Genomic DNA, 25,691 nt, shown 5'->3' with positions numbered 1-25,691 from the left:
CCCTCTGGAGACCCTCATCATCTGAGCCCTCCTGGAAACCCCCATCATCTGAGCCCCTCTGGAGACTCTCTGTTATCTGAGCCCACCTGAAGACCTTCATCATCCGACCCCCACCTGGAGACCCTCATCATCTGAGTCCCACACCTGGAGACCCCCATCATCTGAGCCTCACCTGAAGACCCCCATCTGAGCTTCACCACCCACAGCCCAGGGATGGGGTCCTCCTCTGAGACCCCATGCTCCCCCAGGCAGACCCACGTCCACTCAACCCCACTGTACAGAGCCCTGCCTTAGCGTCCACTTTGGACTACGGCTCCAGGGTCTGTTGTCTTGGCTCCGAGGGGTGCTCCCTGCTCTCTGGCCAACTCCGTGTGAAAGAGGGGATGCCACACCAGCCTAGGAGACAGGGGACTGGGTACTGAGCTCAGAGGGGTTGACACCCACCCCCCAGCTCCTCTGGGTGAGAAGCTTGAAATGTCGAGCGCTCAGCGGTTCCCAGGCACACAAGCAGAGTGCACTATAGGAACCCCATGGTTCCTGCCAAACCATCTTATGCAGCAGGAAATGTGTAAACTCATGACAAGTGAACCAAGGACAGCTTCCCTTTAAGGAGAAATGTATGGCTTCATTCAATTTCCTGCAGAGAAAATCAAAGCTGCTCAACGTGCCTTTAACCGTTCAAGTACAGGATGGATGGATGGATGGTGGAGATGGTGAGATAGAGAGACAGATGAATGGATAGACAGATGTAGATAGATGTCCATCCACAGATGGAAAGATGGACAAACTCAGAGGCAGAGGGACAGACAGGGAGGTAAAGACAGATAGAGGGATGGAGGGAAATAAATATAGAGATGACAACACAAAGTACATCTGTGTGTTGGTCGCTCAGCCGTGTCCGACTCTCTGCGACCCCATGGGCTGTAGCCCACCAGGCTCCTCCGTCCATGGGATTCCCCAGGCAACATTACTACAGGGGGTTGCCATTTGCTATTCTAAAGCAGCTACATATGATGAATAGCTAATAAGGACCTACTGTATAGCACAGGGAACTCTATTCATACCCTGTAAAAACCTATATGGGCAAAGAATTTTAACAAAAAGAGTGGTTATGTGTGTGTGTTGTCTATCAGTCATGCCCACCTCTGTGCAACCCCATGGGCTGTAGCCCGCCAGGCTCCTCTGTCCAGAAATTCCAGGCCAGAATACTGCAGTGGGTAGCCATTCCCTTCCCCAGGGGATCTTCCCTGACCCAGAGATTGAACCTGGATCTCCAGCGTGGTAGGCAGATTCTTTACCATCTGAGCCACCAGGAAAGCCATCAAGGAAGAAAATACACAGATACACATAGAAGATAAATTAACAATAAATATATAAATGATATATTGGCATTGGATGGCATCACCGACTCCATGGACATGAGTCTGAGCAAACTCCAGAAGATGGTCAAGGATACGGAAGCCTGGCGTGCTGCAGTCCATGGGGTCAGAGAGTCAGACACGACTGAGTGACTAAACAGCAATAACAATACAGATGACAAGTAACAGATACATAGAAAGATGATAGACACCAAGAGAGATATGATAAACTGACAGATCACAGATACAGACACAAAATGACATAGATGACACAGATATCATACAAATGATAAAAAAGTAAATAGATGTTCAATCAGATACATAGACACAAAAATACATAGATGATACAGATATTAGATACAAATGACAAAAAGGTAAATAGATGTTCAATAAATAGAAAAGAGACATATGCATCAGTTCAGTTCAGTTCAGTGGCTCACTACTCGTGTCTGACTCTTTGCGACCCCATGGACCGCAGCATGCCAGGCCTTCCTGTCCATCACCAACTCCTAGAGCTTGCTCAAACTCATGTCCATCAAGTCGGTGATGCCATCCAACCATCTCATCTTCTGTTGCCCCCTTCTCCTCCTGCCCTCAATCTTTCCCAGCATCAGGGTCTTTTCCAATGAGTGAGCTCTTCGCATGAGGTGGCCAAAGCATTGGAGTTTCAGCTTCAACATCAGTCCTTCCAATGAATAGATGAAAGATAATAGATGCATAGATTTACTAGTAAGTAGATGATAAGCAAGAGGAGAAGGGACGACAGAGGATGAGAGGGCTGGACGGCATCACAGACACCATGGATGTGAGTCTGAGTGAACTCTGGGAGTTGGTGATGGACAGGGAGGCCTGGCGTGCTGCGATTCATGGGGTTGCAGAGAGTCAGACACGACTGAGTGACTCAACTGAACTGAGATGATAAAAGTGTGCATAGACAGATGTGTAATACATAGATGATAAATAATTGACTATAAAAAATACATAGAATATAAAGGTGCACATATTCATATGTATAAATATGTACACTTATGTTTATATATGTTTATAATTATGTTCTTTTGAGCAAGCTCCAGGAGTTGGTGATGGACAGGGAACCCTGGCGTGCCGCAGCTCACAGGGTCGCAAAGAGTCAGACACGACTGAGCAACTGAACTGAACTGATAATTATATTTTATACATTTGTATCATGAAATGACAGTATCTCCTGTCACGGCAATAAACAAGAACGATGTCTGGCCTCCAAATGTGAATGAAAGTGTGTTAGTCACTCAGTCTGTCTGTTTGCAACCCCATGGACTGTAGCCCACCAGGCTCCTCTGTCCATGGGATCTTCCAGGCAAGAACACTGGAGTGGGTTGCCATGCCTTCCTCCAGGGGATCTTCCCCACCCAGGGATCGAACCCGCGTCTCTGAAGTCTCCTGCATTGGCAGGCAGGTTCTTTCCCACTAGCACCACCCGGAAGTGTCACCAGATAGCAAGCAGGAGACGCCTCACACTCACACGGGACCACAGGGTCGCAGCCGCCAGAGCTCAGAAGGTGGCCAACGGCGCCCCACCGTGTACAGGTCCCAGCCATGCGTCTGCGGATGTGAGAGGCACGGAAGGGCTTGTGTGTCCGAGCAGAGCTGCAAAGCCAGTCCTGGGGCCCAAAACAGCTGCAGAACATGCAGCATCGTGTCTGAATTCTGTGTAATTTATAAGATACGGACCCACGGGGCTGCACATTCCCAAGGAGAAGGATTCTAGTTAAGCGTCAGCGTTGGTCCGCCCTGCTCCGGGAACCCAGGAACACGAGCTGTCGGAGCAACGGCTGTAGTGATTTCAGAAGCTTGTAGACGCCCCACCTTTCCAGAGGTTCAGGTCCTGCTCACAGGGCGCCCGAGACCGAGACCATCAGGGTCTCTTTCCAAATCCGCCCAGCACTGCCCCCCTTCCCGAGTGGAGGTGAGAGCGGAACTCCGAAGGTAGCCTGAGTTAGGGAAGTCCCAACATCGTTTGGAATTCAAAGAAACAATCAAGGAAGAAGTAACTGCTGAAATGGGCTTTGCTGATGGCTCAGTGGTAAAGAACCTGTCTGCCGATGCAGGAAACATGGGTTGGATCCCTGGGCTGCGAAGATCCCCTGGAGAAGGGAATGGCAACCCACTCCAGTATTCTGGTCTGGAGAATCCCCTGGAACGAGGAGCCTGGCTGGCTATAGTCCATGGGATCGCAGAGTCGGACACGACTGAGCGACTCACACACAGATGCTTAAACTCGCATCAGAGAGGAAGAAGTTACCTATTTGATCACGAGCCCTCAGACCTACCGGTGCCCGAGGGCGTGTAACATCAACCCCAGTGACCCCACCCTGTCACCTCACCCTCAGTCAGAGGCCCGTGCACGAGCCGACCGCAGACCCCAGAACGTCCCTCCACCACCTGGCCTTTCAAGATGCTTTCCTGGGGCGTCCCTGGTGGCTCAGCAGTAAAGAGGCCACCTGCCATAAAAATGCAAGAGACAACAGGTTTGATCCCTGACCCGGGAGGGTCCCTTGGAGCAACTAAAGCCTATGGGCCACAACTGCTGAGCCCAGGGGCTGCGACTACTGAAGCCTGTGCACACACCCTAGAGCCCGCGGTCCACAAGAGAAGAGGAGAGGGTAACAGGCGGGACGGCCAGGGCTCTCCAGACGGAGGAAATAGGCTGCAAGTCTCGGACGTTTTTTCTCTCTCTCTTAAGTGGCAAGAGGAGACAGACTACATGTGTCAGCCTTTTTCCCTTCTCTGTACAAAATTAAAAGGTTTAAAATTCGGTGTTGCCATGATGACACCTGGTTCCACCTGAACTTAACTTTTCTCAAACCTTGAGCTAACCAATGCATTTTCTTAGGGAAATGTTTGTCTTAAGCTATGTGAATGAACTATTAGACTCTGATTTCTTCAAGTCGGTTCTGCCTAGGATTCAGAACCGTATGATAAGGGCTCAGCAAACCAGTATGTTTTATTCACACATTGTTCTCCTAATCTATGTTAATGAAACTATCTAAGTGCTTGGAAACCTGCCCTTCTTCATGATTCAGGTCAACCGTTTAATGGCCCGGGATGACTCACCTGGTGCCAACGTTACCTCAAAATGTGGGTTGCGGGTGAGGGGCCTGGTGCCACTCTCTGAGTTTTGAGACAGCTCGTTTCTCTAATTAGCAGACTGCTAGTAGCTGTATAAGATCCAGCTAAAGACTAGCAGGGGGGCACTCTCTCTGCCCCCTTCTGATGTCTATGTCAGATGCTTTCTCTATCTCTTTATACTTTAATAAAACTGTATTACACAAAAGCTCTGAGCAGTCAGGCCTCGCCACTGGCCCCAGATTGAATTCCTCTCCTCTGGAGGCCAAGAATCCCAGCGTCTTTCACAGCTCAGCAGCAACCTTTCAAAGAGAAGCCACAGCAATGAGCCTCCAAACCACGGGTAGAGCAGAGCCCGCTCACCGCCTGCAGAAGCACCCTCTGTGCCGCAAAGAAGACCCAGTGCAGCCAGACATTAATAAATAAATTAAAATTAAAAAAATTTAAAACGCTTTGCCAAAATCCAGCAGGGAGTTCACAGTCTTTTGAGCATACACTGACCATCCTCCTTGCCTGGGGCCTCCAATAAACACTACACTTTCTTCACTACGACCTGGGGTCTGCAGACTCACTTAACTGCGTGTAGGGGGAAAAGACTCAGGTTTGGTTCAGTGACAGTTAAAGCCTTGCTGCCCAAAGCAACTGGAAAGGAAAGCTCTCCCCTTGCTTGGAAAGACTGCCGACAGAGAACGCATAACCTGGTGAGCTCGGCTCAACTTGAGGGAAAGGACGTTGGAGGGACCTGAATCAGACCTCAACTGACGTGGGCTCAGCCCAGTGGCTTTTTGACTGAGCTGTGCTTACAAGCCACGGGACCTTTCTGGTGGCTCCAATGGTAAAAGAATCTGCTTACAACACAGGAGGCCTGGGTTTGATCCCTGGGTCGGGAAGATTCCCATTGGAGAAGGGCATGGCAACCCGCTCCAGTGTTCTTGCCTGCAGAATGCCATGGACAGACAAGCCTGGTGGGCTACAGTCCGTGGGGTTGCAGGCAGTTGGACACAACTGAGCAACTAATGCTATTACTACTTCTAGGAGCCCACAGACGGCCCCCGGCCGGATGGTTAAGCATCGGCGTACAGGACAGAATTAAGGGTCAGAGGGAGCAGGCTACATGGACGCAGAAACAAGATGTGTCTGGACACAGACGCAGGCTGCTTCTCCAACCAGATGAACTGCACAGACTCAGATTTTTGTCCCAGAAAAGAAGGAAAACGGCAGAAAAAGCTCATGCTGGGGGAGGAAGGGGAAGCTCCGGGCCTTGGGGCTTACCACCCTTCTTGGTCAGATGGCGAGTATGTTTATCAATGCATTTCATGTTTCTCAACAACAGAAACACGATCAAAAAGAAGAGGAAGACCCTCTCACACTAGTTGATGGGAATATAAATGGATGCGGCCACCACAGAGAACAGTACACGAGTTCCTCAAAAAAAAAACCTAAAAATAGAGCTACCATATCGTCCTGCAATCCCACTCCTGGGCATATATATCTGGAGGAAACTATAATTCTAAAAGATACATGCGTCCCAATGTTCACTGAAGCTCTTATCACAATAGCCAAGACATGGAAGCAATGTCCATCCGTAGAGGAAGGGATAAAAAAGAGGCAGTACTTATTATGTGCAATGGAACATTACTCAGCCGTGAAAAGGAATGAAATAATACACACTTGCAGCCAAGACGGACGAACCTAGAGACGATCGATCACATTGAGTGAACCAGATCAGAAAGACAAATACCATATGGAATCATTTACACGTGAAATCTAAAAAACGATACAAATGAACTGAGTTACCAGACAGAAATAGACGTAGGAAACAAACTTTTGGTTCCCACAGGGGACAGAGGAGCAGGGACACATGAGGAATTTGGGACTAACAGATACATGCTACTGTATATAGAATAAGAAACAAGGAGCTACCATATAGCACAGGGGACTAAATTCAGTATCTTGCGATAACCTATAGTGGGAAGGAATATGGACATATGGATAGATGATAGGTCAGTTCAGTTCAGTCGCTCAGTCGTGTCCGACTCTTTGCGACCCCATGAATCGCAGCACGCCAGGCCTCCCTGTCCATCACCAACTCCCGGAGTTCACTCAGACTCACGTCCATCAAGTCGGTGATGCCATCCAGCCATCTCATCCTCTGTCGTCCCCTTCTCCTCCTGCCCCCAATCCCTCCCAGCGTCAGGGTCTTTTCCAATGAGTCAACTCTTTGCATGAGGTGGCCAAAGCACACACACACACAATGGAATATTACTCAGCCATAAACAAGAACAAATCTTTTGTGATCTGTGACAACACAGATGGACTCGGAGGGTATTACATGTAGTGAAATACATCACAAACAGAGAAATAGCATGTTACCACCTGTATCCAGAATCTAAAACATTTAATGAATAAATATATCAAAAAGAAACAGACTCCCAGATGCAGAGAAGTAACTAGTGATTACCACTGGGGGAAGGGTACCGGGGAGGGTCAGGATGTGGGGAGGGGCTTAAGAGATAGAAACTACTACATTAAGAGATACAATGTGTCCGACTCTTTAGGACTCCAAGGACTATACCCTCTGTGGGATTCTCCAGGCCAGAATACTGCAGTAGGTAGCCGTTCCCTTCTCCAGGGGAGCTTCCCAACCCAGGGATTGAACTCAGGTCTCCTGCATTGTGGGCGGATTCTTTACGAGCTGAGCGTCCAGGGAAGCCCATCCGAAAAGCAGCACAAAGCTGTGAAAACCCACCGCGTTCTCCGCACGCTCAGCCGTTTGCTTCCCCGAGCCTCGGTGAGAAGCAGCCGTGTCCCTCGGACCCAAAATGACATCAATAGGGATCAAGGGAGCATGGAGACTTGATCAAGACTCAAAACGTGAATGCCCGCCCCTTCCCACCCCCCGCAAGTAACACACCCCCACTCCACCGGGGGAAGGACAGGAAGAGAAAGTAGAGGGGATGAGCTGAGGCGGTCCTCCAGGCAAGCCGGATGGACAGCCCCCCGTTCTCTGTCCAGAGGCTGGCCACGTGGTAAGATGCTACCACGCGACTCCCCTGATCCCCGGCAGGGGGACCACTCAGGGAAGACCTCCCTGCCCTCTCCCCACCAGATCACAACTGTTGTGACCACCTCGCTTTACAAGGACTTCAAGACAACAGCTCCTGGGGCTCCCCAGCTACCTCCACCCAGGTCGTCCACCTGCAAATCAGCCCGACATCCAACGACCAGGGGCTGGGAGCACATCCTCAGCCCCTTCACTAAAAAAAAACATGTACAACCGTCATCTACGCTTCCTTTCAGCCCAGTCCTGCCATCCTCCTAGGGGCTGCTCGGAATAAAGGGAACAGTACCCTTCCGCACACCAGGAAAAAAAAAAGGAACATCTGAGAATCGTGACGTCATTGTGACTTTACTGAGCATGGAACAAACACCACTTAGACGAAGCAGAGAATCAGGATTTTGACGACAGGACCTGAGCACAAAACACGCTCCATTTCCTGGAAGCAGAGTCCCGGGCAGACCCAGATAAGACACGTGCGTGACAGTTAGTGGCCATGTCTTTACGAGAAGTTCTGGATGCCGGCAATGACCTCTTATCTGAGACATTTACGGACACGTTCCACTATCGTGTTCGATGGAGAAAGCTCTGAAAGTGGCAGGTTTTCATGACTGGAAAATGGCCTAGTTAAGCTCAAAACGTCTGTGCAGAAAAAATTTGATGTCTGACGTGGCATCCCTGAACCACCGTGGAATAGAGGCAACCCATAAAACACAGAAAAGGAAAAACAGGAGGGATGCTAACCTCCAAGGCTGTTTCTGGGGTAGCTTGCTTTCTTAAAAGAAAGGAGAGCGAGGGAGGGAGCAGGGAAAGATAGGAGGAGATGGAAAAACCCTGGATGCCCTGGTGGTACACATGGTCCATCGTCACTGTGTCAAGGCTCAGGACGGACATGGACACACTGCTGTGTTTAACGTGGAGAACCAGCAAGGACCTGCTGGACAGCACAGGAAACTCTGCTCAATACTCTGTAATAACCTTATTACAGGGAGAAGGATGGGGGAAGGGATAGTCAGGGAGTCTGGGATGGACATGGACACACTGCTGTATTTAACATGGAGAACCAGCAAGGACCTGCTGTCCAGCACAGAGAACTCAGCTCAATGTCATGTGGCAGCCTGGGTGGAGGGGAGTTTGGGGGAGAATGGATACATGTGTATGTGTGGCTGAGTCTCTTTGCTGTCCACCTGAAACTGTCCAACATTGTTAATTGGCTATTGTTGTTGTAGAGTTGCTCAGTCATCTCTCTCTGTGACCCCATGGGACTGTGGCCCCACCAGGCTCCTCTGTCCATGGGATTCTCCAGGCAAGAATATTGGAGTGGGCTGCCATTTCCTCCTGCAGTGGATCTTCCCAACCCAGGGATTGAACCCAGGTCTCCTGCCTTGGCAGGCAGGTTCTTTACCACAGAGGCCCCTGGGAAGCATCTTTTAAGCATCGGGGACGCGCGAACACCACCTGGAGAACACAAGAGCTAGAGAACCTGGCAAGGACCGTGAATTCGGGCAAGGGCGGGGAGGCAAAAAAAACAACAACACTCGTGGGTGGCAGAAAACAAACCACACCCAATATTTCTTCTTCGGCTTTTTTATAAGCGATGGCACTACGGGTTCAAGGGTAACATGTTCCATCACGCCTTGAAAACAGGGCGGGTGGCTAAAGCGTGTCTCCAGGTTCCCTGGTAATTGACAAGGTAGTCGTGTTCCTTTACGGACCGACGGGGCTAACAGCCGCGGATGGTGCCCGGGGCAGGGGTGGGGCGTGCAAATGGTGCTCACGGGGAGGTGGGCTTTGGGGAACACGGAAGGGGCTTTCGTCCTCAGCAGCCCCGATTTCCATTTGTTTCTGATTCACCCCAAACCCTCCCTGGCGTGAGGACATGGACACTACAGGTACGGAATTAACAGAGGGAGTCAGAACACCCCCGCCGGCCATGCTAGCGTCGGGGGCGTTGATGATTTGTAATCCGATGGGCGGACGCCTCCGGTTTTTACAAGTCATTTCTTTCCCCGTTCCTGGAATACAAGGGGGTTCCCCACCACAGCCGCCGCCCCCCGCAGAGCAAACACTTGTTTTCACCAGGTTTGCACCACTCAAGAGCCTCCTCTTTCTTCTCTGTGGACCATGCAGAGTTCATCTCAGTCCTCTGGGGCCACCCAGAGTCCGTCTCTCTTGGCTGAGACACCCAGAGTCTGTCTGTCTTCTCTGTGGACCACCCAGAGTACGTTTTTGTCCTCTGGGGCCACCCAGAGTATGTCTCTCTTGTCTGAGACACCCAGAGTCCGTCTCCCTTCTCTGGACCACCCCGAGTCTGCGTCTCCCCTCTGGGGCACGCACACACACACACACCCCCCCACAAAGATCCGTGTCTCTCTTCTGCTCGATTCCCGCATTCCCAGCAGCAGTGCGCCCTTCCGCGCTGGGGTGGCGGGGCCGTTAGTCCCAACAGCCGAGCATCCAGAAGGGTACCGCCCCGCAGCGCGCGGCTGTGCACCCGCCCCCGCCCTGGCGGTGCGAGCCAGCCCCAGCCCCGGCTACACGAAGCTGCCGTCCCTGACGCCGAAGAAGCCGGCGTGGGCCGCCTCGCCGGGCGCGAAGGCCTGCTCGTGGTCCAGGCCCCACTCGCCCTCGTCTTCGTCCTCCAGCTCGGCGTCGGCGCCGCCACGCGCGTTCTCGTACAGGAAGACCTGCTCGTCCACGTGCGCGGGGGCCAGGCGGTTGCGCTTGGCGCTCACCACGGTGGCGCACGAGCCGAAGAGGCGCTCGGGGCCGACGCGCGTGGCCGCCACGGCCCAGTACTTCTGGAGCACCTTGGGCAGCACGGGGAACAGCGCCAGGCGGTCCGACCACCACTTGAGCGGGTCCTCGTTGAGTCCCAGGGGCTTCTGCGACTTGAAGTTGCTGAGCTCCTCCACCACCTGGGCGTGCCACTCCTCCTGGTCCTCCACGCCCCCGGTGGGGCAGAAGATCTCGGCCAGCATGTCGTTGATGACGCTGGCTGGAGGCGGGGTGGGCGAGGGCGCCGGCTTCTTGGCCGGCGGCGGCTCCTCGGGCGGGGCGGCCGCCTTGTCCTCGGAAGCGCGGTAGGCGCCCTCTTTGACCTTCTCCAGGAGGCCCTTGGCCTCTTCCAGCACGCGGTTCTCCACCTGCTGCCGCTCGAAGGTGGAGAGGAACGGCAGCCTCTTGTAGCGCGGGTCCAGGAAGGTGGCCACGTTGAGGAACAGGTCGATCTCGGGGCTCTCCTGGTAGGTCTTGGCGAGCTCCTTGGCGATCACCTCCTTGGCCATGCTGATCTCCTTGGGGTCCGTCTCCTTGGGGTTGAGCGTCGTGTTCAGCAGCATGTGCAGCAGCGGCTTGACCATGCTGATGGTGGGGTACTTGGAGGCCGACAGCATCTCGGCCACCTGCTGGAAGGGCTGCAGCAGCTGCACCAGGCCCTCGATGGTGGCCCACTCGGCGGCCTCCAGCATGAGGTGGTGGTTGTTGGTGTCTTCCAGCAGGACCCCGGCCACGGCGAACTGCTGCTCCTTGAGCCGCCGCAGCATGGCCAGCGTGCTGCCCCACCAGGCCACGCGGTTGCTCACCAGCATGCACGGGGCCGCGTTCTGCTGTCTCTGCTTTTCGTGGAGCATGACCATGGCCACGGACGACTGCTGGAAGTAGGCCACCAGCTTGGCGCAGCGGCCCAGCAGCGCGCCCAGCTTGGGCAGCCGGAAGGCCTGGCGGATGGCCGCGTCGAAGGTATGGCCCAGGCACGGCATGTGCACCGGGATGTCCAGCAGCGAGCAGGCCTGGGCCAGGTCCTTGCCGCGGTCCGTGGTGGCGCCGAAGACCTTGGCGTGGACGCCCCACTCGATGAACGCCTCATAGAGGACGCGCGTGATGGTCTCGGCCGCGTTCTCCTCGGGCACCTCGAAGGTCTTGAGGCAGCGGGAGCCCACCGCCAGCCCGTGGGGGGCCGCGCGGCCCAGGAAGTGCGCCGAGAGCGTCACGTAGGTGCGGTTCTGGGTCTGGCTGCGCCACAGGTCGGTGGAGACGCCGCACCAGGCGGCGTCCGCCAGCTCCTTGAGCACCGCCTCGCGCACGGCGCCGTAGCGCTCGGGGATGGCCTTGCCGCAGAAGAACTTGCGGCTCGGCAGCTCGTAGCGTGGCTCGGCGGCCTTCAGCAGCGCCCTGAACGTGGGCTCGTCGACGATGGAGGCCGGGTAGAGGCCCTCGCAGATGAGGCCCATGACGGCGGTGGTCAGCTCCTGCTGCTTGCGGCTCTCGTGGCCATGCGCGCCGGCCTTGGCGACCACCGTCTCAGGCGTGCCGCCGGGCTGCGCGGGGTCCGGCTTCAGCTTGGAGAAGGCGCTGGCGAAGGCCTCGCGCATCTGTTCCGTGTTGCTCTTGACGAACTCACAGAACTCGTCGGGGTGGTTCTTCTCCAGGTGGTAGGACAGGTTGGAGGTGTTGCCCGAGTAGGCGATCTGGGCCATGCAGATGCGACAGTAGATCTTCTTCCACTGAAGGATGCAGCCCTCGGCGTTCGTGTCAAAGCCGAAGTAGCGCCACACTTTGCTCTTGGCGCGCGGGTGCGCCACCAGCTTGAGGTCGCTCTGCCCGCCCTCCAGGCTCTTGCACTCCATCGCGCCGCCCCCGGCTGGGCCTCCGCTCATTCGGGACGACCTGCCGAGAAGCAGCAGAACAAAGAGCGTGAGAAGACGGCCCGGCTCCGCCCGGCCAGCCGGCGGGCGGGGGGAGCAGGGTGGCTCTGGAAACGAGGGCGCACGGAGGTGGGGACCACCCCGAGGCCTCCGCTCCAGCTGGTGGCAAAGCAGCAAGGGCTCAGTCTGAAAAGCGAGCAGCTGTTCCATCCAGGTGCGTCGGAGACATGCATTTATTGATTGCCTTTTTTTTTTTTTAGTGTTTCCATCCTCTTTGGAATCCTCATGACAGCTCTTTCATCACCTGAGCTGGTGTATTACGTCCTGTTTTGGGAAATAAACCAGCCCCGCAAATAAGCAGGCAAGCAGGTGGGTCTGTTCCCCAGGCAGACCCCACGGTTCCCAAACACCCCCTTGCCAGGCCAAGAGGACCCACGTCCCCCACTCCTAAAGACTCCTGGTCAGGACGCAGGTGTGTCAAAGGCCACCAAGAAAACTGGCTCAGATAAGAGCAGCACATGTGGGGGTTGTCAAGCAGGCACCGTGCGTCCCTTGTGGCTCACCTGGTAAAGAATCCGCCTGCAATGCAGTAGACCCCTGGCTGCATGCCTGGGTTTGGAAGATCCCCTAGAGAAGGGATAGGCTACCCACTGCAGTATTCTTGAGCTTCCCTGGTAGCTCAACTGGTAAAGAACCTGCCTGCAATGCAGGTGGGGAAGATCCCCTGGAGAAGGGATAGGCTACCCACTCCAGTATTCTTGGGCTTCCCTGGTGACTCAGACGGTAAAGAATCCGCCTGCAATGCAGGAGACCTGGGTTCGATCCCTGGGTTGGGAAGATCCCCTGGAGGGGGGCACGGCAACCCACTCCAGTGTTCTAGCCTGGACAATCCCCATGGACAGAGGAGTCCGGCAGGCTGATGTCCATGGGGTCGCGAAGAGTCAGACACAACTGAGTGACTTAGCACGCACGAGCAGACACCAGGCTGGCAGACCAGCATTCAAGTTTTTTTTTTTTTCCAAATTTTACGTTTTTCAGTGATGCCTTTTTGCCCACAATGAGGTATCACCTCACCCCGTCACAATGGCTTTCATGAAAAAAAAAAAAAAACACAAGTAACAAATGTTGACAAGGATGTGGAGAAAAGGGACCCCTTCCTAGACTGTTGGTGGGGATGTGAACTGGCGCAGCCGCTGTGGAGAACAGTACGGAAGTTCTTTTAGAAACTAAAATCAGCTACCATACGATCCTGCCGTCCCATTCCTGGGCATAATATGCAGACAAAACTACAATTCAAAAAGATACATGCACTTCAGTGTTCATTCCAACACTATTCAAAATAGCCAAGACACGGAAGCAACCTAAGTGTCCATCAACAGAGGAATGGATAAAGAGGTGGTACGTGTATACCATGGAATACTACTCAGCCACAAAAAGGAATTAACGGATGGTACTTGCTGCAACATGGATGGACCTAGAGATTATCGTACTGAGTGAAGTTAAGAAAGTGGAAGACAAATGGCGATCCAATAAGAAAATATTAAAAACTAGTGAATATGCGGACTTTGCTGGTGGTCCCAGTGGCTAAGACTCCAAGCTTCCAATGCAGGGGGCCTGGCTTCCATCCTTGGTCAGGGAACTGGATCGCACATGTCACAGCTGAAGATTCTGCATATTCCAACAAAGACACAAAGTAGCCAAATACATACATGTATATATATATACACACACATATACGAAACTAGTGAAGATAACAAAACAGAAGCACACTCACCGATCTACAGAACTGACTCATTGGAAAATCGTTCCTGATGCAGGGAAAGACGGAGGGCAGGAGGAGAAGGGGACAACAGAGGGTGAGATGGTGGGATGGCATCACCGACTCAATGGATATAAGTTTAAGCAAGCTCCAGGAGATGGTGAAGGATGGGGAAGCCTGGCGTGCTGCAGTCTATGAGGTCGCAGAGTCAGGCATTACTGAACAACAGTGGCATCAATGATAATGAAAAAATTAGAGCACTTTTGTACTTCGCAGGCTCTATTTTTCTCCCCAGGGGCATCTGGGAATGGATGTCAGACTGGGGCAGGAAGGGAATTCTCCATCCCTGGAATGTCTCAGAATGCCCCCCGCCTTGTGGCCACAAACACCTGGACAGTGAGAAGCCAACCAGCCGTGGTGCAGCGTCCCTGGGCTCTCAGAGCTCAGGTCCCCAGGCTCCCACTGCTGGCGATGCTCACGCGTTCGGCTCCGTGGAGCTGCCAGTCAGAGGGCCAAGACCCCCGAAAGGCTAGCTGAGTTTTCTTAAGAGGTGTCAGGGGAAGGACCTCCCCGGTCGGCCAGTGCTTACGGCTCCATGCTCCCAGGGGGAGCTTGTTAGTCACATACTTTATAGATGGCCGCTCCACAGCTATTTTATGCATGGCAGGGGGCACGGGAGGATCCCTGCACGCGCAACTAGGATCCTGCATGTGGTCCAAAACATACAAACAAAAAAAGACTATATCAAGAAAAGAACTGAAGGTGTCTGTTACTCACAGACATAGAAAACGTATGGCTACCAAAGCGGAAGGAGGAGAGATAAATTAGGAGTTTGGGATTAACAGATACACACAACTATATATAAAATAGATAACTAACGAGGACCTATGTACCATATGTAATAGGAAACTATATTCATTACGAGCGTCCCTGGTGGCTCAGCTGGTAAAGAATCTGCCTGCAATGTGGGAGACCTGGGTTCGATCCCTGGGTTAGGAAGATTCCCCTGGAGAAGGGAAAGGTTACCCACTCCAGTCTTCTGGCCTGGAGAATCCCATGGACTGTATAAGTCCATGGGGTCGCAAAGAGTCCGACACGACTGAGCGACTCTCACTTTCTGACTATAAACTAGATGACCGACAGGGACCTAGTTACTGTATATAACAGGAAACCACATTCATTATACGATTATATACCCAGATAACTATATAATACACTACTATCATCTTGCTGTAAAGGAAAAGAATATGAATATATATGTGTGTGCCCAACTGAATCACTTTGCTGTGCGCCTGAAACTAACACAGCCCTGGAAATCAAACATCAATTTGTTAAAAAATTCTTTAATTAAAACAAATTTAAAAACGTGTCTATTAAATCTGCAAGCCTTCAATCTCCTGTTGTCGTTTGCTCGCTCATTCGTGTCCGACTCTCTGCGACCCCATGGACCGCAGCACGCCAGGCTTCCCTGTCCTTCCCCGTCTCCCGGCCTTTGCTCAGTCTACTGTGCAGCACTCACAGTTAAATCACACACTGCAGCCACCAGGCATTTTCTGAGTGGGGGGCAAATATTCAAAACTCAGGAACGACAGTGGGCTTAAAATCACCCTCCACTGAAAATTCATGTCCTCCCAAAACCTCAGAAGAGGACATTACATGGAAATAAGTTCTCTGCAGCTGTGATGGAGTGAAGGTCCGAGATGAGGTCCTCCTGGATGGGGGTGGCCCTAAACCCAGGGACAGGGTCCTTATAAGACACAGAAGAGGGGAGACGCGGACGCAGAGGAGCAGCCAGGTGGAGACTGGGGCAGAGACGGGAGGGAGGCGGATACCAGCCCAGGGACGGATGCCTGGAGCCCCCCAGAAGCTGGGAGAGGCGGGAAGGACCCTCCCCTGGAGCCTCTGCAGGGAGCCCAGCCCTGGGACACCTGGCCTTCAGACGTCTGGTCCCCAGGAAGAGACAGGATGCCTTCGTGTGATTTCAAATGCTTTGCTCGGGCCAGAGAGCTCAGAGGTGGGGCCCCGGGGGTGGCGATCCAACAAGGCCAGGATGTGTAGAGAAAGAAGGGACCCCAGGATCACAGCTCCTGCAGATGGACTGAGTGGAGGGGCGCCTGGGCATGGGAAAGGCCGTCCCCTAAAGCGAGGGGAACCTCGCAGCAGGCACCACAGCTGGGCTCTGGAATGGAGCTCTTCCGTCCTACATAGGCAATGCAATTCAGTCTCATCAGAGTTTCCTACTACGTGGTCGTCGTGATGCCAACCACGACGAACGATCGGTGCTGTTGGGCTGAAGGCAGCCTGAGGTCCGTGGTCCTGCAGGAAGCATCGTGACAAAGCCACAGCTTAAGGAGGCACCGCCCGTGGGGGGGGGTCTCCCCCTTGCAGTTTCACAACCAATGGGCAAATGATGGCAGGATTCCCCGAGGCCCCCTAGGGAGACGGGGACACAGGAAGGCAGTTTGTTTGTTTTTCCACTCTGCTTTTAATCGGCCTTTCTCTGAGGTCAACCAGGCTGAGCATCTTTTCAAGTTTATCTGTTGGCCACCTGTCTGTCTTCTTGGAAGAAATGTCAACTCAAAATGTCCACTGAGGTCCTCTGGCTATTTTTAAGTGGGTTGCATGCTACGTCGCTTCAGTCATGTCCAACTCTCTGCAACCCCACGGACTGTAGCCCACCAGGCTCCTCTGTCCATGGGGATTCTCCAGGCAAGAAGACTAGAGTGGGTTGCTATTTCCTCCTCCAGGGGAATCTTCCCGACCCAGGGATCGAACCCAGGTCTCGTGTATCTCCTGCCCTGCAGACAGATTCTTTACCCCTGAGCCACCTGGGAAGCCCGTCATCAGTCCCATTATTTGTAAACACTTTCTCCCTTTCCACTGGCTGTCCTTCTGTTTTGTCCCAGGTTCCCTTTACTGTGCAGAAAGCTTTTACGTTTAATTCGGTCCCATTTGGTTATTTCTGCTTTTATTTCCCTTGCCGCAAGACACAGGACCAAAAAGGTACTGCTAAGAATTAAGTCAAATTACTCTCTTCCTGTGTTTTCTCCTACGAGTCTCATGGTTTCCAGAGTCTTACGTTTGGGGCTTTAATCCGTTTTGAGTTTTGGGGGGTTTGTGCTTTTTTCTGGCTGCCCTGGGTCTTCACTGCCACATGAAAGCTTTTTCTAGTCGTGAGTGGTAGCTGCTGTCCAGCTGAGGCACGTGCGCTGACATGCTACACGGCGAGATCCCCAGACCAGGGATCGAACTGCTGTCCCCCCACGTGGCAAGGCAGATTCTTAACCGCTGGCCCATCAGCGAAGCCCCTAGAGTTTATGTCTGCATATGGCGTTAGCGCGTATTCCGCTTCCCTTCTTTTCTCTGGAGCTGTCCAGTCATGTGTGATGGGTTGGAGCGTATACACTGACCACAGCGGGACACAGCGAGACTTGCATGGTCCATGGCCGCTTTCAGAGTCGGGAATGAAGGTTCTGTCCAAGCAGCCTCCACGCCAAGCGGGCAACCCTAGCATCTCTCAGAGGCGGGGGGAGTGCGGGAACCATCGCCAAGATGCTACCCGGGGCCTGGGGAGGTCTTGCCTTTGCTCACAGCAGTGGCACCGGCCAGATCGTCCACAAACATAATGACCATGTCCCAAGAAAAAGGATGAAGTCAGCGAGTGGAGGGCCAGCATCACTCTGCTCCACCGGGACTTCCAGAAGCTGGCAAGGACCAAAAACAGCCACTATGCTCCCTGATTTGGTATTTGTTTTGGGAGAACATAGTTGTTTTTTTGTTGGGTGGAAAAAAAAAATTACTGGGAATAACATATAAGGAGCTTGTTAGTTTTTGTTAGGTTGAAAAAAATGTTACTAGGGCTTCTGATTTTTCGCTGGGTAAAAAAAAAAAGTGTTACTGGGAATAACATGTAAGCGGTTTGTTATTTTTCGATGGGTAAAAGGAAGAAAAATTAAAGTGTTGGGCTTTCCAGGTGGCTCAGTGGTAACGAACCCACCTGCTAATATGCAGGAGACGTGGGATGGATCCCTGGGTCAGGAAGATGCCCTGGAGGAGGAAACGGCAGCCCACTCCAGGATTCTTGCCTGGAGAATCCCACGGACAGAGGAGCCTGGCGGGCTACAGTCCACGGGGTCACAGAGACTTGGTTATGACTCAGCAACAACAACAAAGAAATGTTACTGGGAATCACATGTAAGTGTCTTGTTAATGTGATCTGAAATACACGTTGTAGATTTCCGTGTTGACCATTTAAAGTTCTTTTTTCATTTTTTGCATGTGAATGTCGGCTGCTCATTCCTTTGCAAGATGGACTCTATAATGTGCTAGAATAATAAAGGAGTTCTCAGGGCTGGCAATGTTACAGTAGCTGTTGAGTCGTTCTATCTTTCTCCTACATTTCAAAAAAAAAACAACAAAAAAACTGTGGCCCCTCCCTGGGAGAAAACTGTATTTCCCGATAAAAGATAAAAAACATAACCACAATACCATGACCACAGCTAAGCAACTGTGACAAGAATTTCTCAACATCATCGAAAAAAAAATTTTCAGTTTTAACTTTATTAACATGGAACTGAATAGGATCGATACAGACAAGCAAAAGCCACACAAACCAAAGCTCTTGGGGGAGGGGGGAGTCCTCATTTCTTTTTAAGACTAAAAAAGAGCCAAAGATCAACCAAACTATGGTTTTGCCTCCCTGGAGCAACAGCTCCCAACTATTCATATGTACGCAAAACCAACCAGATGTTACTTCCTCTTGACAGACTTTTTAAAAAATCCTACAGTTTGAAAACTAGAATCCGCCCTAAAATGGCTTTGTAAATGGGCCAGCTGACCTCTGTTCTTGAGCTGGACAGTCAGTCCATCATCAGAAGTCCATTTTCCAGACCAAAGTCCATTTTCCAGATCAGAAGGCCTGACTCCTTTTGCAACAGAACTTTTTTTTTTTTTTTTTTTTGTGGTTATTGTTCATCATGGAAATTTTTTTCATCAAGTTTAAAAAAAAAAAAAATTGGGGGGGCCATGTCTGATGCATGGAGAGCGGAGTTCCCCAACCACAGATGGAACATGAGCCCCCTGCAGTGGAAGCAAGGAGCCTTAACCACGGGGCCCCCAAGGGAGTCCCTGAAACAGAATTCTTACGGGAAAATCTGCATGGTACCTTTATTTTCTTGGGCTCCAAAATCACCACAAACAGTGACTGCAGCCATGAAATTAAGAGACTCTTGCTCCTTGAAAGAAAAGCTATGACAAACCCAGAGTGTGTATTAAAAAGCAGAGACATCACTTTGCTGACAAAGGTCCGTCTGGTCAAAGCAATGGTTTGACTAAAGAATTGATGCTTTTGAACTGTGGTGTTGGAGAGGACTCTTGAGAGTCCCTTGGACAGCAGGGAGATCCAACCAGTCCATCCTAAAGGAAATCAATCCTGAGTAGTCATTGGAAGGACTGATGTTGAAGCTGAAACTCCAATACTTTGACCACCTGATGCAAAGAACTGACTCATGGGAAGAGACCCTGATGCTGGGAAAGATTGAAGGCGGGAGGAGAAGGGGACGACAGAGGATGAGATGGTTGGATGGCATCACTGACTCAATGGACACGAGTTTGAATAAACTCCGGGAGTTGGTGATGGACAGGGAGGTCTGGTGTGCTGTGGTCCATGGGACTGCAGACTCGGACATGACTTAGCAACTGAACAAGTTGTAACAGACAATGACCATAGAGAATGTGGAAGTCAGACTCTATTAGAGGAATTCTTCATTTGCCCACATAGGTCTCTAGACACACATAGACCTCCAATCGCCATGAGTTTCTCACGCTCTTGTCTCTAGTAATACATTTTAAGAAAAGGTCCCCTTCAGGAGTCAGCTCCTTTTTCAAACATCTTCTTCCACCTTTTCACAGAATCCACGGGCACTCACACGGCACGCCTGCCCCAGCGGATAAAATGTGCAGGACCATGCACAATTCCAAAGGGAGGGTCATAAACATGGGAGAGCAACCTCCATCTTGTCGCACTCACGCCGGTAGAAGTTATTCAAGTGCAATGAATATGTGCTGTGAGTTTTCCCCCACGAAAAAAGACGAGAAACAGCTCACCTCCAGAAAACTCCACATTTGCCCAAGTAAGCCACCGTCGAGGGGCTGAGATGATCCACAGACAGATTCACCCGATATTCAATACCTGACGTGGAAACATTAGCAACTACCATAAGCAAGGAAGTTTTAAGCCTGATGTGTGATCTGACTTCTCCGGGTGGGTGATCAGAGACCAGAGCAGGAACCGAGACATAGGGACAGAGAATGGGCTTGTGAACATATAGTGGGGGAAGGAGACGGTGGGATGAATTGAGAGAGCGGAGTTGTTATATATACACACACGACCATGCGTAAAACAGACAGCTAGTGGGAAGCTGCTCTGTAGCACAGGGAGCTCAGCTCAGGGCCCTGTGATGACCTAGAGGGGTGGATGGGGGTGGAGGGAGGCTCAAGAGGGAGCGGATGTATGTAAACCTATAGCTGATTCAAGCTGGCTTAAAACTCAACACTCAGAAAAACTAAGATCATGGCATCCGGTCCCATCACTTCATGGCAAATAGATGGGGAAACCGTGGAAACAGTGGCTGACTATTTTTCTGGGCTCCAAAATCACTGCAGATGGTGACCGCAGCTGTGAAATTAAAAGACGCTTACTCTTTAGAAGAAAAGTTATGACCAACCTAGACAGTGTATTAAAAAGTACAGATATTACTTGGCCAACAAAGGTCCGTCTAGTCAAGGCTATGATTTTTCCAGTCGTCATGTATGGATGTGAAAGCTGGACTGTAAAGCTGAGCACCAAAGAATGGATGCTTTTGAACCGTGGTGTTGGAGAAGACTTGAGAGTCCCTTGGACTGCAAGGAGATCCAACGAGTCCATTCTAAAGGAAATCAGTCCTGAATGTTCACTGCAAAGACTGATGCTGAAGCTGAAACTCCAATACTCTGGCCACCTGATGCGAAGAACTGACTCACTGGAAAAGACCCTGATGCTGGGAGGGACTGGGGGCAGCAGAAGAAGGGGATGACAGAGGATGCGATGGTTGGATGGCATCACTGACTCGATGGACATGAGTTTGAGCAAGCTCCAGGAGTTGGTGATGGACAGGGAGGCCTGGCGTGCTGCAGTCCATGGGGTCGCAAACAGTCGGACACGACTGAGCGCACTGAACTATAGCTGATTCACATTGTTTTACATCAAAAACCAACACAACACTGTAAAGCAATTATCATTCAATTAACAATATTAAAAAAAAAAAGACCTTTCACAACCAAATGCACTTCAGCAATCATTGCTGTGGTTTGTCGTTATCATTTAAAATATGTAAATAAGAAAGTGTTTCTGTCACTGAGACCATGCTTGCTCCACTCTCCACACCACAGGCCACTGAATCCGAGAGACAAACTGTTGAGGCAAGAAAGAGACTTTAATCAGGGAGCCTGCAGACCGAGAAGATGGCAGGCTAGCACCTCAAAGCAAGCATCTTACTGGGGTCTGGATGCCAGGTTCTTATATAGATCTGAGAGGAAAAAGCCATGTGGAACTGAAGTCAAAAGGCTGCGTCGAGAGGGAGCGACAGTGTGGAAATCACGTGAAAGGGTCTTCAGTCTTGCAAAACATCTCCCACGAAATGTCCAGCCTTCTAAGCGCTGTGTTAAACTCATCTATTCACAGGTGGACAAGGACAAACTCTCTCTCCAGAGCTAAATAAATGCACTTTAAGTGAAAGTCGCTTATTCGTTTAGGACTCTTTGCGACCCCATGGACTGTACAGTCCATGGAATTCTCCAGGCCAGAATACTGGAGTGGGTAGCCTTTCCCTTCTCCAGGACATCTTCCCAACCCAGGGATGGAACCCAGCTCTCCAGCTCTGCAGGTGGATTCTTTATCAGCTGAGCCACCCGGGAAGCCCCAAAAAGGCACTTTACTTGACAAACAGAGAGGCAGGGTCCTCCAGGCAAGCCACTGAGTACGATTATAATAATAAAGGGGCTTCCCTGGTGGCTCAGACGGTAAAGAATCTCCCTGCAATGCAGGAGACCTGGGTTTGATCCCTGGGTCAAGAAGATGCCCTGGAGAAGGGAATGGCAACCACTCCAGTATTCTTGCCTAGAAAATCCCATGGGCAGAGGTGCCTGGTGGGCCACAGTCCATTGGGGTCACAAAGAGTCAGACAGGACTGAGCGACCTTCTTTTTTTTTTCTTTATAATAATAAAAAGCAAGTCAAAGAAACAGCTTCCAACATGGAGTCAGAATTGGTGACTTCCTCCCTGTAACATTTCTACATTATTTGATACTTTGTACACATTTATATAGACTATACATACTATTAAAAAAGAAAACATCTGATGTCTAAAGGCAGAAAACCAGGACTCCCCTGGTGGTCCAATGATAAAGACTTGGCTGGTTCAATACGGGGTTCAATCCTGGGTGGGGTTGCTAAGATCTGTTATGACTCAGTGACCAAAAGACCCAGAAACATAAAAACAGAAGCAACAGTGCAACCAATTCAATAAAGACAAAACAAAACAAAAAACCCAGCTATTGTGCATGTGCACTGGGCCTCTGGGTTACAGTTTATGTAGCTGCATATCTGGGCAAGGTTCAATGTCTGGCCCGCCAGGATCCTCAGTCTGTGGGATTCTCCAGGCAAGAATACTGGAGTGGGTGGCCATTCCCCTCTGCAGGGGATCTTCCCCTCCGGGATAGAACCCTGGTCTCCTGCACTCTGCAGGCAGACTGTTCACTGTCTGAGCCACCAGGGAAGCCCACAACCTCCCCTGCTGCTGCTGCTAAGTCGCGTCAGCCGTGGCCGACTCTGTGCGACCCCACAGACGGCAGCCCATCAGGCTCCCCCGTCCCTGGGATTCTCCAGGCAAGAACACTGGAGTGGGTTGCCATTTCCTCCTCCAATGCATGAAAGTGACAAGTGAAAGGGAAGTCGCTCAGTCGTATCCCACTCCTAGCGACCCCATGGACTGCAGCCCACCAGGCTCCTCCGTCCATGGGATTCTCCAGGCAGGAGTACTGGAGTGGGGTGCCATGGCCTTCTCCACCCCTGGGTGCTCTGCAATTTCGGGCCAGTTTGGGGCAAACACAGGACTGCTCTGCACAGTCCTTCACTGTTGACAAGTCAGCCCAGACGTCAAAGCTGTCCTCTGCCTTCCACTGCAGTCTTTTCCAGTCACGCTTGATGTGCTTTTTTAAAAAGCACCAAAATGCAGTTGATCAGAAAACTAAACGCTTAGCTCACATAAACCTGGGAAGATTTATCTCCCTGGGTGAAGACCCAGGGAGGGGAGAAAAAGAAGTCCTTGTGCTCAGAGCTGCAGGTGTGCAAGGCCTGGGCCCTGCAGGGCCTTCCTGGGGGTGCTGCAGGCACAGGGACACATTTGCACAAGCATAGTAACAGCCTCTCTGTTTTTCCACCCCAATCTCCCGGGGGTGGTCAGGGGCGTTACCCACAGGCTGCCCGGGGGGAGGGGGGTGTGGGGGTGCTATGCCAACACCCCGAAAACACAGTTGGACTTAAGAATCTCTCTTACGCCAGACGATAAAGAGAGTCGTTACAAGGTAACAGGGCACCACGCTTCCCAGAGAATACTTTGTTTTCACCTAAAAAAATGGACATGTCATTTACGGCTCAAAGACCCTAGAGTTCTTTTTGATATCCTGCAAGTCAAGAGCAGACAGAAACAACACCGGTTTCCTCGATCGAAGTCCTGAGAACACCGAGGTGGCCAGACAGCCAGAGACCACCGCCGCCCCCCAGATTGGTAGGGAAGGGAGGTGGGGGGGGTCCCCTAATATGCGTGAAGACGCGAATGGGTCCCCGCACCGCCAAGTTTGGGCCCCGAGGCTCCGTGCAGGTGGTGCAGGCCAGAGAAACCGGCGGCCACTAAACGGGAACTCCCCTCTCTAGGGCTCCTAGAAGCCCTACAAGCCGCCCCAGGCCCCTTGGCGCGCCCCAGCCCCCGCCCCAGCTCCCCAGTCCCTGCAAACCCGGGCAGGCCCCGTTCTACTGGAGCCTGCGCGGGGCCGGGATGTCGGGCGCCCCCCGCCTCCCTCCGGGACGCGGGTCTGCAGAGCGCAGGGACCCGGGCGGGGGGGGCTCCCGCCGTGGTTGGGGCGCGCACGGATGCCCTGGAGAGACCCCAGCCCCCGGGGCGCTGGGGAGGGTGCGCCTTCCCCCAAGCCAACCCCTCAGGCCGCCCGGCCCGGCTTCCGGGAGCGCCCGACGCGGCGCCTACGAACCTGCGACCCCCAGGCCAGGGCGCGGGGGACCCCCTGGCTACCCCGGCCCCCGGGGCGCGCGGAGCGGGCAGGGCTGTGGGGAGGGCGCGCCTCCTCCCACCGCCAAGGCCGCTCGGCCCTGCTTCCGGGAGCGCCCGACGCGCCCGCCTCCCCGCGCCCCTTCCCAGCTCCGCCCCAAACCTCGGGGTCCTCTCCACGGGCGGAGGGCGCGCCCCGGGCCCGGCAGCGCGGTCCCCAGCCAGCCCCACGCCGCAGCCCCGCCCGGCCCCGGCCCCTGGCCGCCTCCCCGGCCGCTGACCTGGCTCCACGAAGCCCCGGACGCAGCGGCGCAGCAGCTGCGCCACGATCAGCGCCGCGCCCACCGCGTACACCCGCAGGGCCGCCCGCGCCGCGGACAAAGGCGACATGGCTGCCCCGCCGCCGCCGCTTCCGCGCCGCCCGCCGGACTCGGAGCCCCGGGCCGGACGGCGGAAACGCGCCCGCGGCGGCCCGCCCCGCGCCGCGCCCGCGCCCCGCCCCCCGCGCGCGCCCCCGACTCCCGCCTCGCGCGCGCCTCAGCCCCTCCTGTGCGCGCGCCCGCGCCCCGCCCCCCGCGCGCCCCCAGCCCCTCCTGCGCGCGCCCCCGACTCCCGCCGCGCGCGCGCCTCAGCCCCTCCTGTGCGCGCCCCCGCGCCCCGCCCCCCGCGCGCCCCCAGCCCCTCCTGCGCGTGCCCCGACTGCCGCCTCGTGCCCGCGCGCGCGCTCCCAGCGCTTCCTGCGCGCGCCCCCGACTCCCGCCTCGCGCGCGCCTCAGCCCCTCCTGTGCGCGCCCCCGCCCCCCGCCCCCCCGCGCGCCCCCAGCGCCTCCTGCGCGTGCCCCGGACTCCGGCTCCGCGCGCACCCCCAGCCCCTCCCGGAACCCCGTCCGACCCCTGGGGGCGAGCACCCCCGCCACGAACGGGGACCCCGGAACTCTGCCCCCCGCCGTGGATCATAGACCCAAAGGACCCCTGACCAGACCCCGGGATCCCCCCGCGGATCATAGACCCCAGGGACCCCCACCCGGACTCCAGGACCACCACAGCCCCCAGGATCATGGACCCCAGGGACCCCCTCCCAGAACCGGGGACACCCCCCCCCCATCATAGACCCCAGGGACCCCCACCCGGACTCCAGGACCACCACAGGCCCCAGGATCATGGATCCCAAGGACCCCTTCCCAGACCCGGGGACCCCCACTCCCAGATCATAAACCCCAGGGACTCCTGACCGGACCCTGGGACCCCTCTCCAATCATGGAACCCAAGGACCCCAGTCCAGGCCAGAGACCCCCTCATACATGTCCACTGTCTGGATCACAGTCCCCAGTCACACACACACACACACACACACACACACACACACACACACACTCTGTCTGGACCATAGTCCCCAAGGACACACATATACACCGACGTCCCCTCTCTGTCTGGACCACAGTCCCCA

At 53.5% G+C, this 25,691-nt stretch overlaps 2 protein-coding genes and 1 non-coding gene across 5 annotated transcripts in view; 1 reads left to right on the top strand and 2 right to left on the bottom strand.

Annotated features, from left to right (window-relative positions):
* The window catches only part of DHRSX (dehydrogenase/reductase X-linked), a 149,024-nt gene extending 124,366 nt beyond the window's left edge, over positions 1–24,658 (bottom strand). For all 3 annotated transcript variants that reach the window (XM_055563114.1, XM_055563115.1, XM_055563113.1), the window contains exon 1: positions 24,526–24,658. In XM_055563114.1, coding sequence (XP_055419089.1) covers positions 24,526–24,634 — 109 coding nt within the window. In that variant the 5' untranslated portion in view covers positions 24,635–24,658. The remainder of the gene's footprint in view (positions 1–24,525) is intronic.
* On the bottom strand, positions 7,854–24,657 carry ZBED1 (zinc finger BED-type containing 1). The gene is made up of 2 exons (XM_055563112.1): positions 24,526–24,657; positions 7,854–12,189 (listed from the first exon to the last, which is right to left on the bottom strand). The coding sequence occupies exon 2, from the start codon at positions 12,177–12,179 to the stop codon at positions 10,056–10,058; it is 2,124 nt and encodes a 707-aa protein (XP_055419087.1). The 5' UTR covers positions 12,180–12,189; positions 24,526–24,657; the 3' UTR covers positions 7,854–10,055.
* LOC129640507 (small nucleolar RNA U109) lies at positions 18,199–18,327 on the top strand. Its single transcript, XR_008708874.1, has one exon. It is a non-coding gene; the product is annotated as a small nucleolar RNA U109 (small nucleolar RNA).
* Positions 24,659–25,691: the final 1,033 nt, after the last annotated feature.

Source organism: Bubalus kerabau, chromosome X, assembly GCF_029407905.1.
Source record: "Bubalus kerabau isolate K-KA32 ecotype Philippines breed swamp buffalo chromosome X, PCC_UOA_SB_1v2, whole genome shotgun sequence".
Taxonomy (NCBI): Eukaryota; Metazoa; Chordata; class Mammalia; order Artiodactyla; family Bovidae; genus Bubalus; species Bubalus kerabau.
Note: the sequence above shows the minus strand (reverse complement) of the source record. Positions and strands in the feature narration are given on the sequence as shown.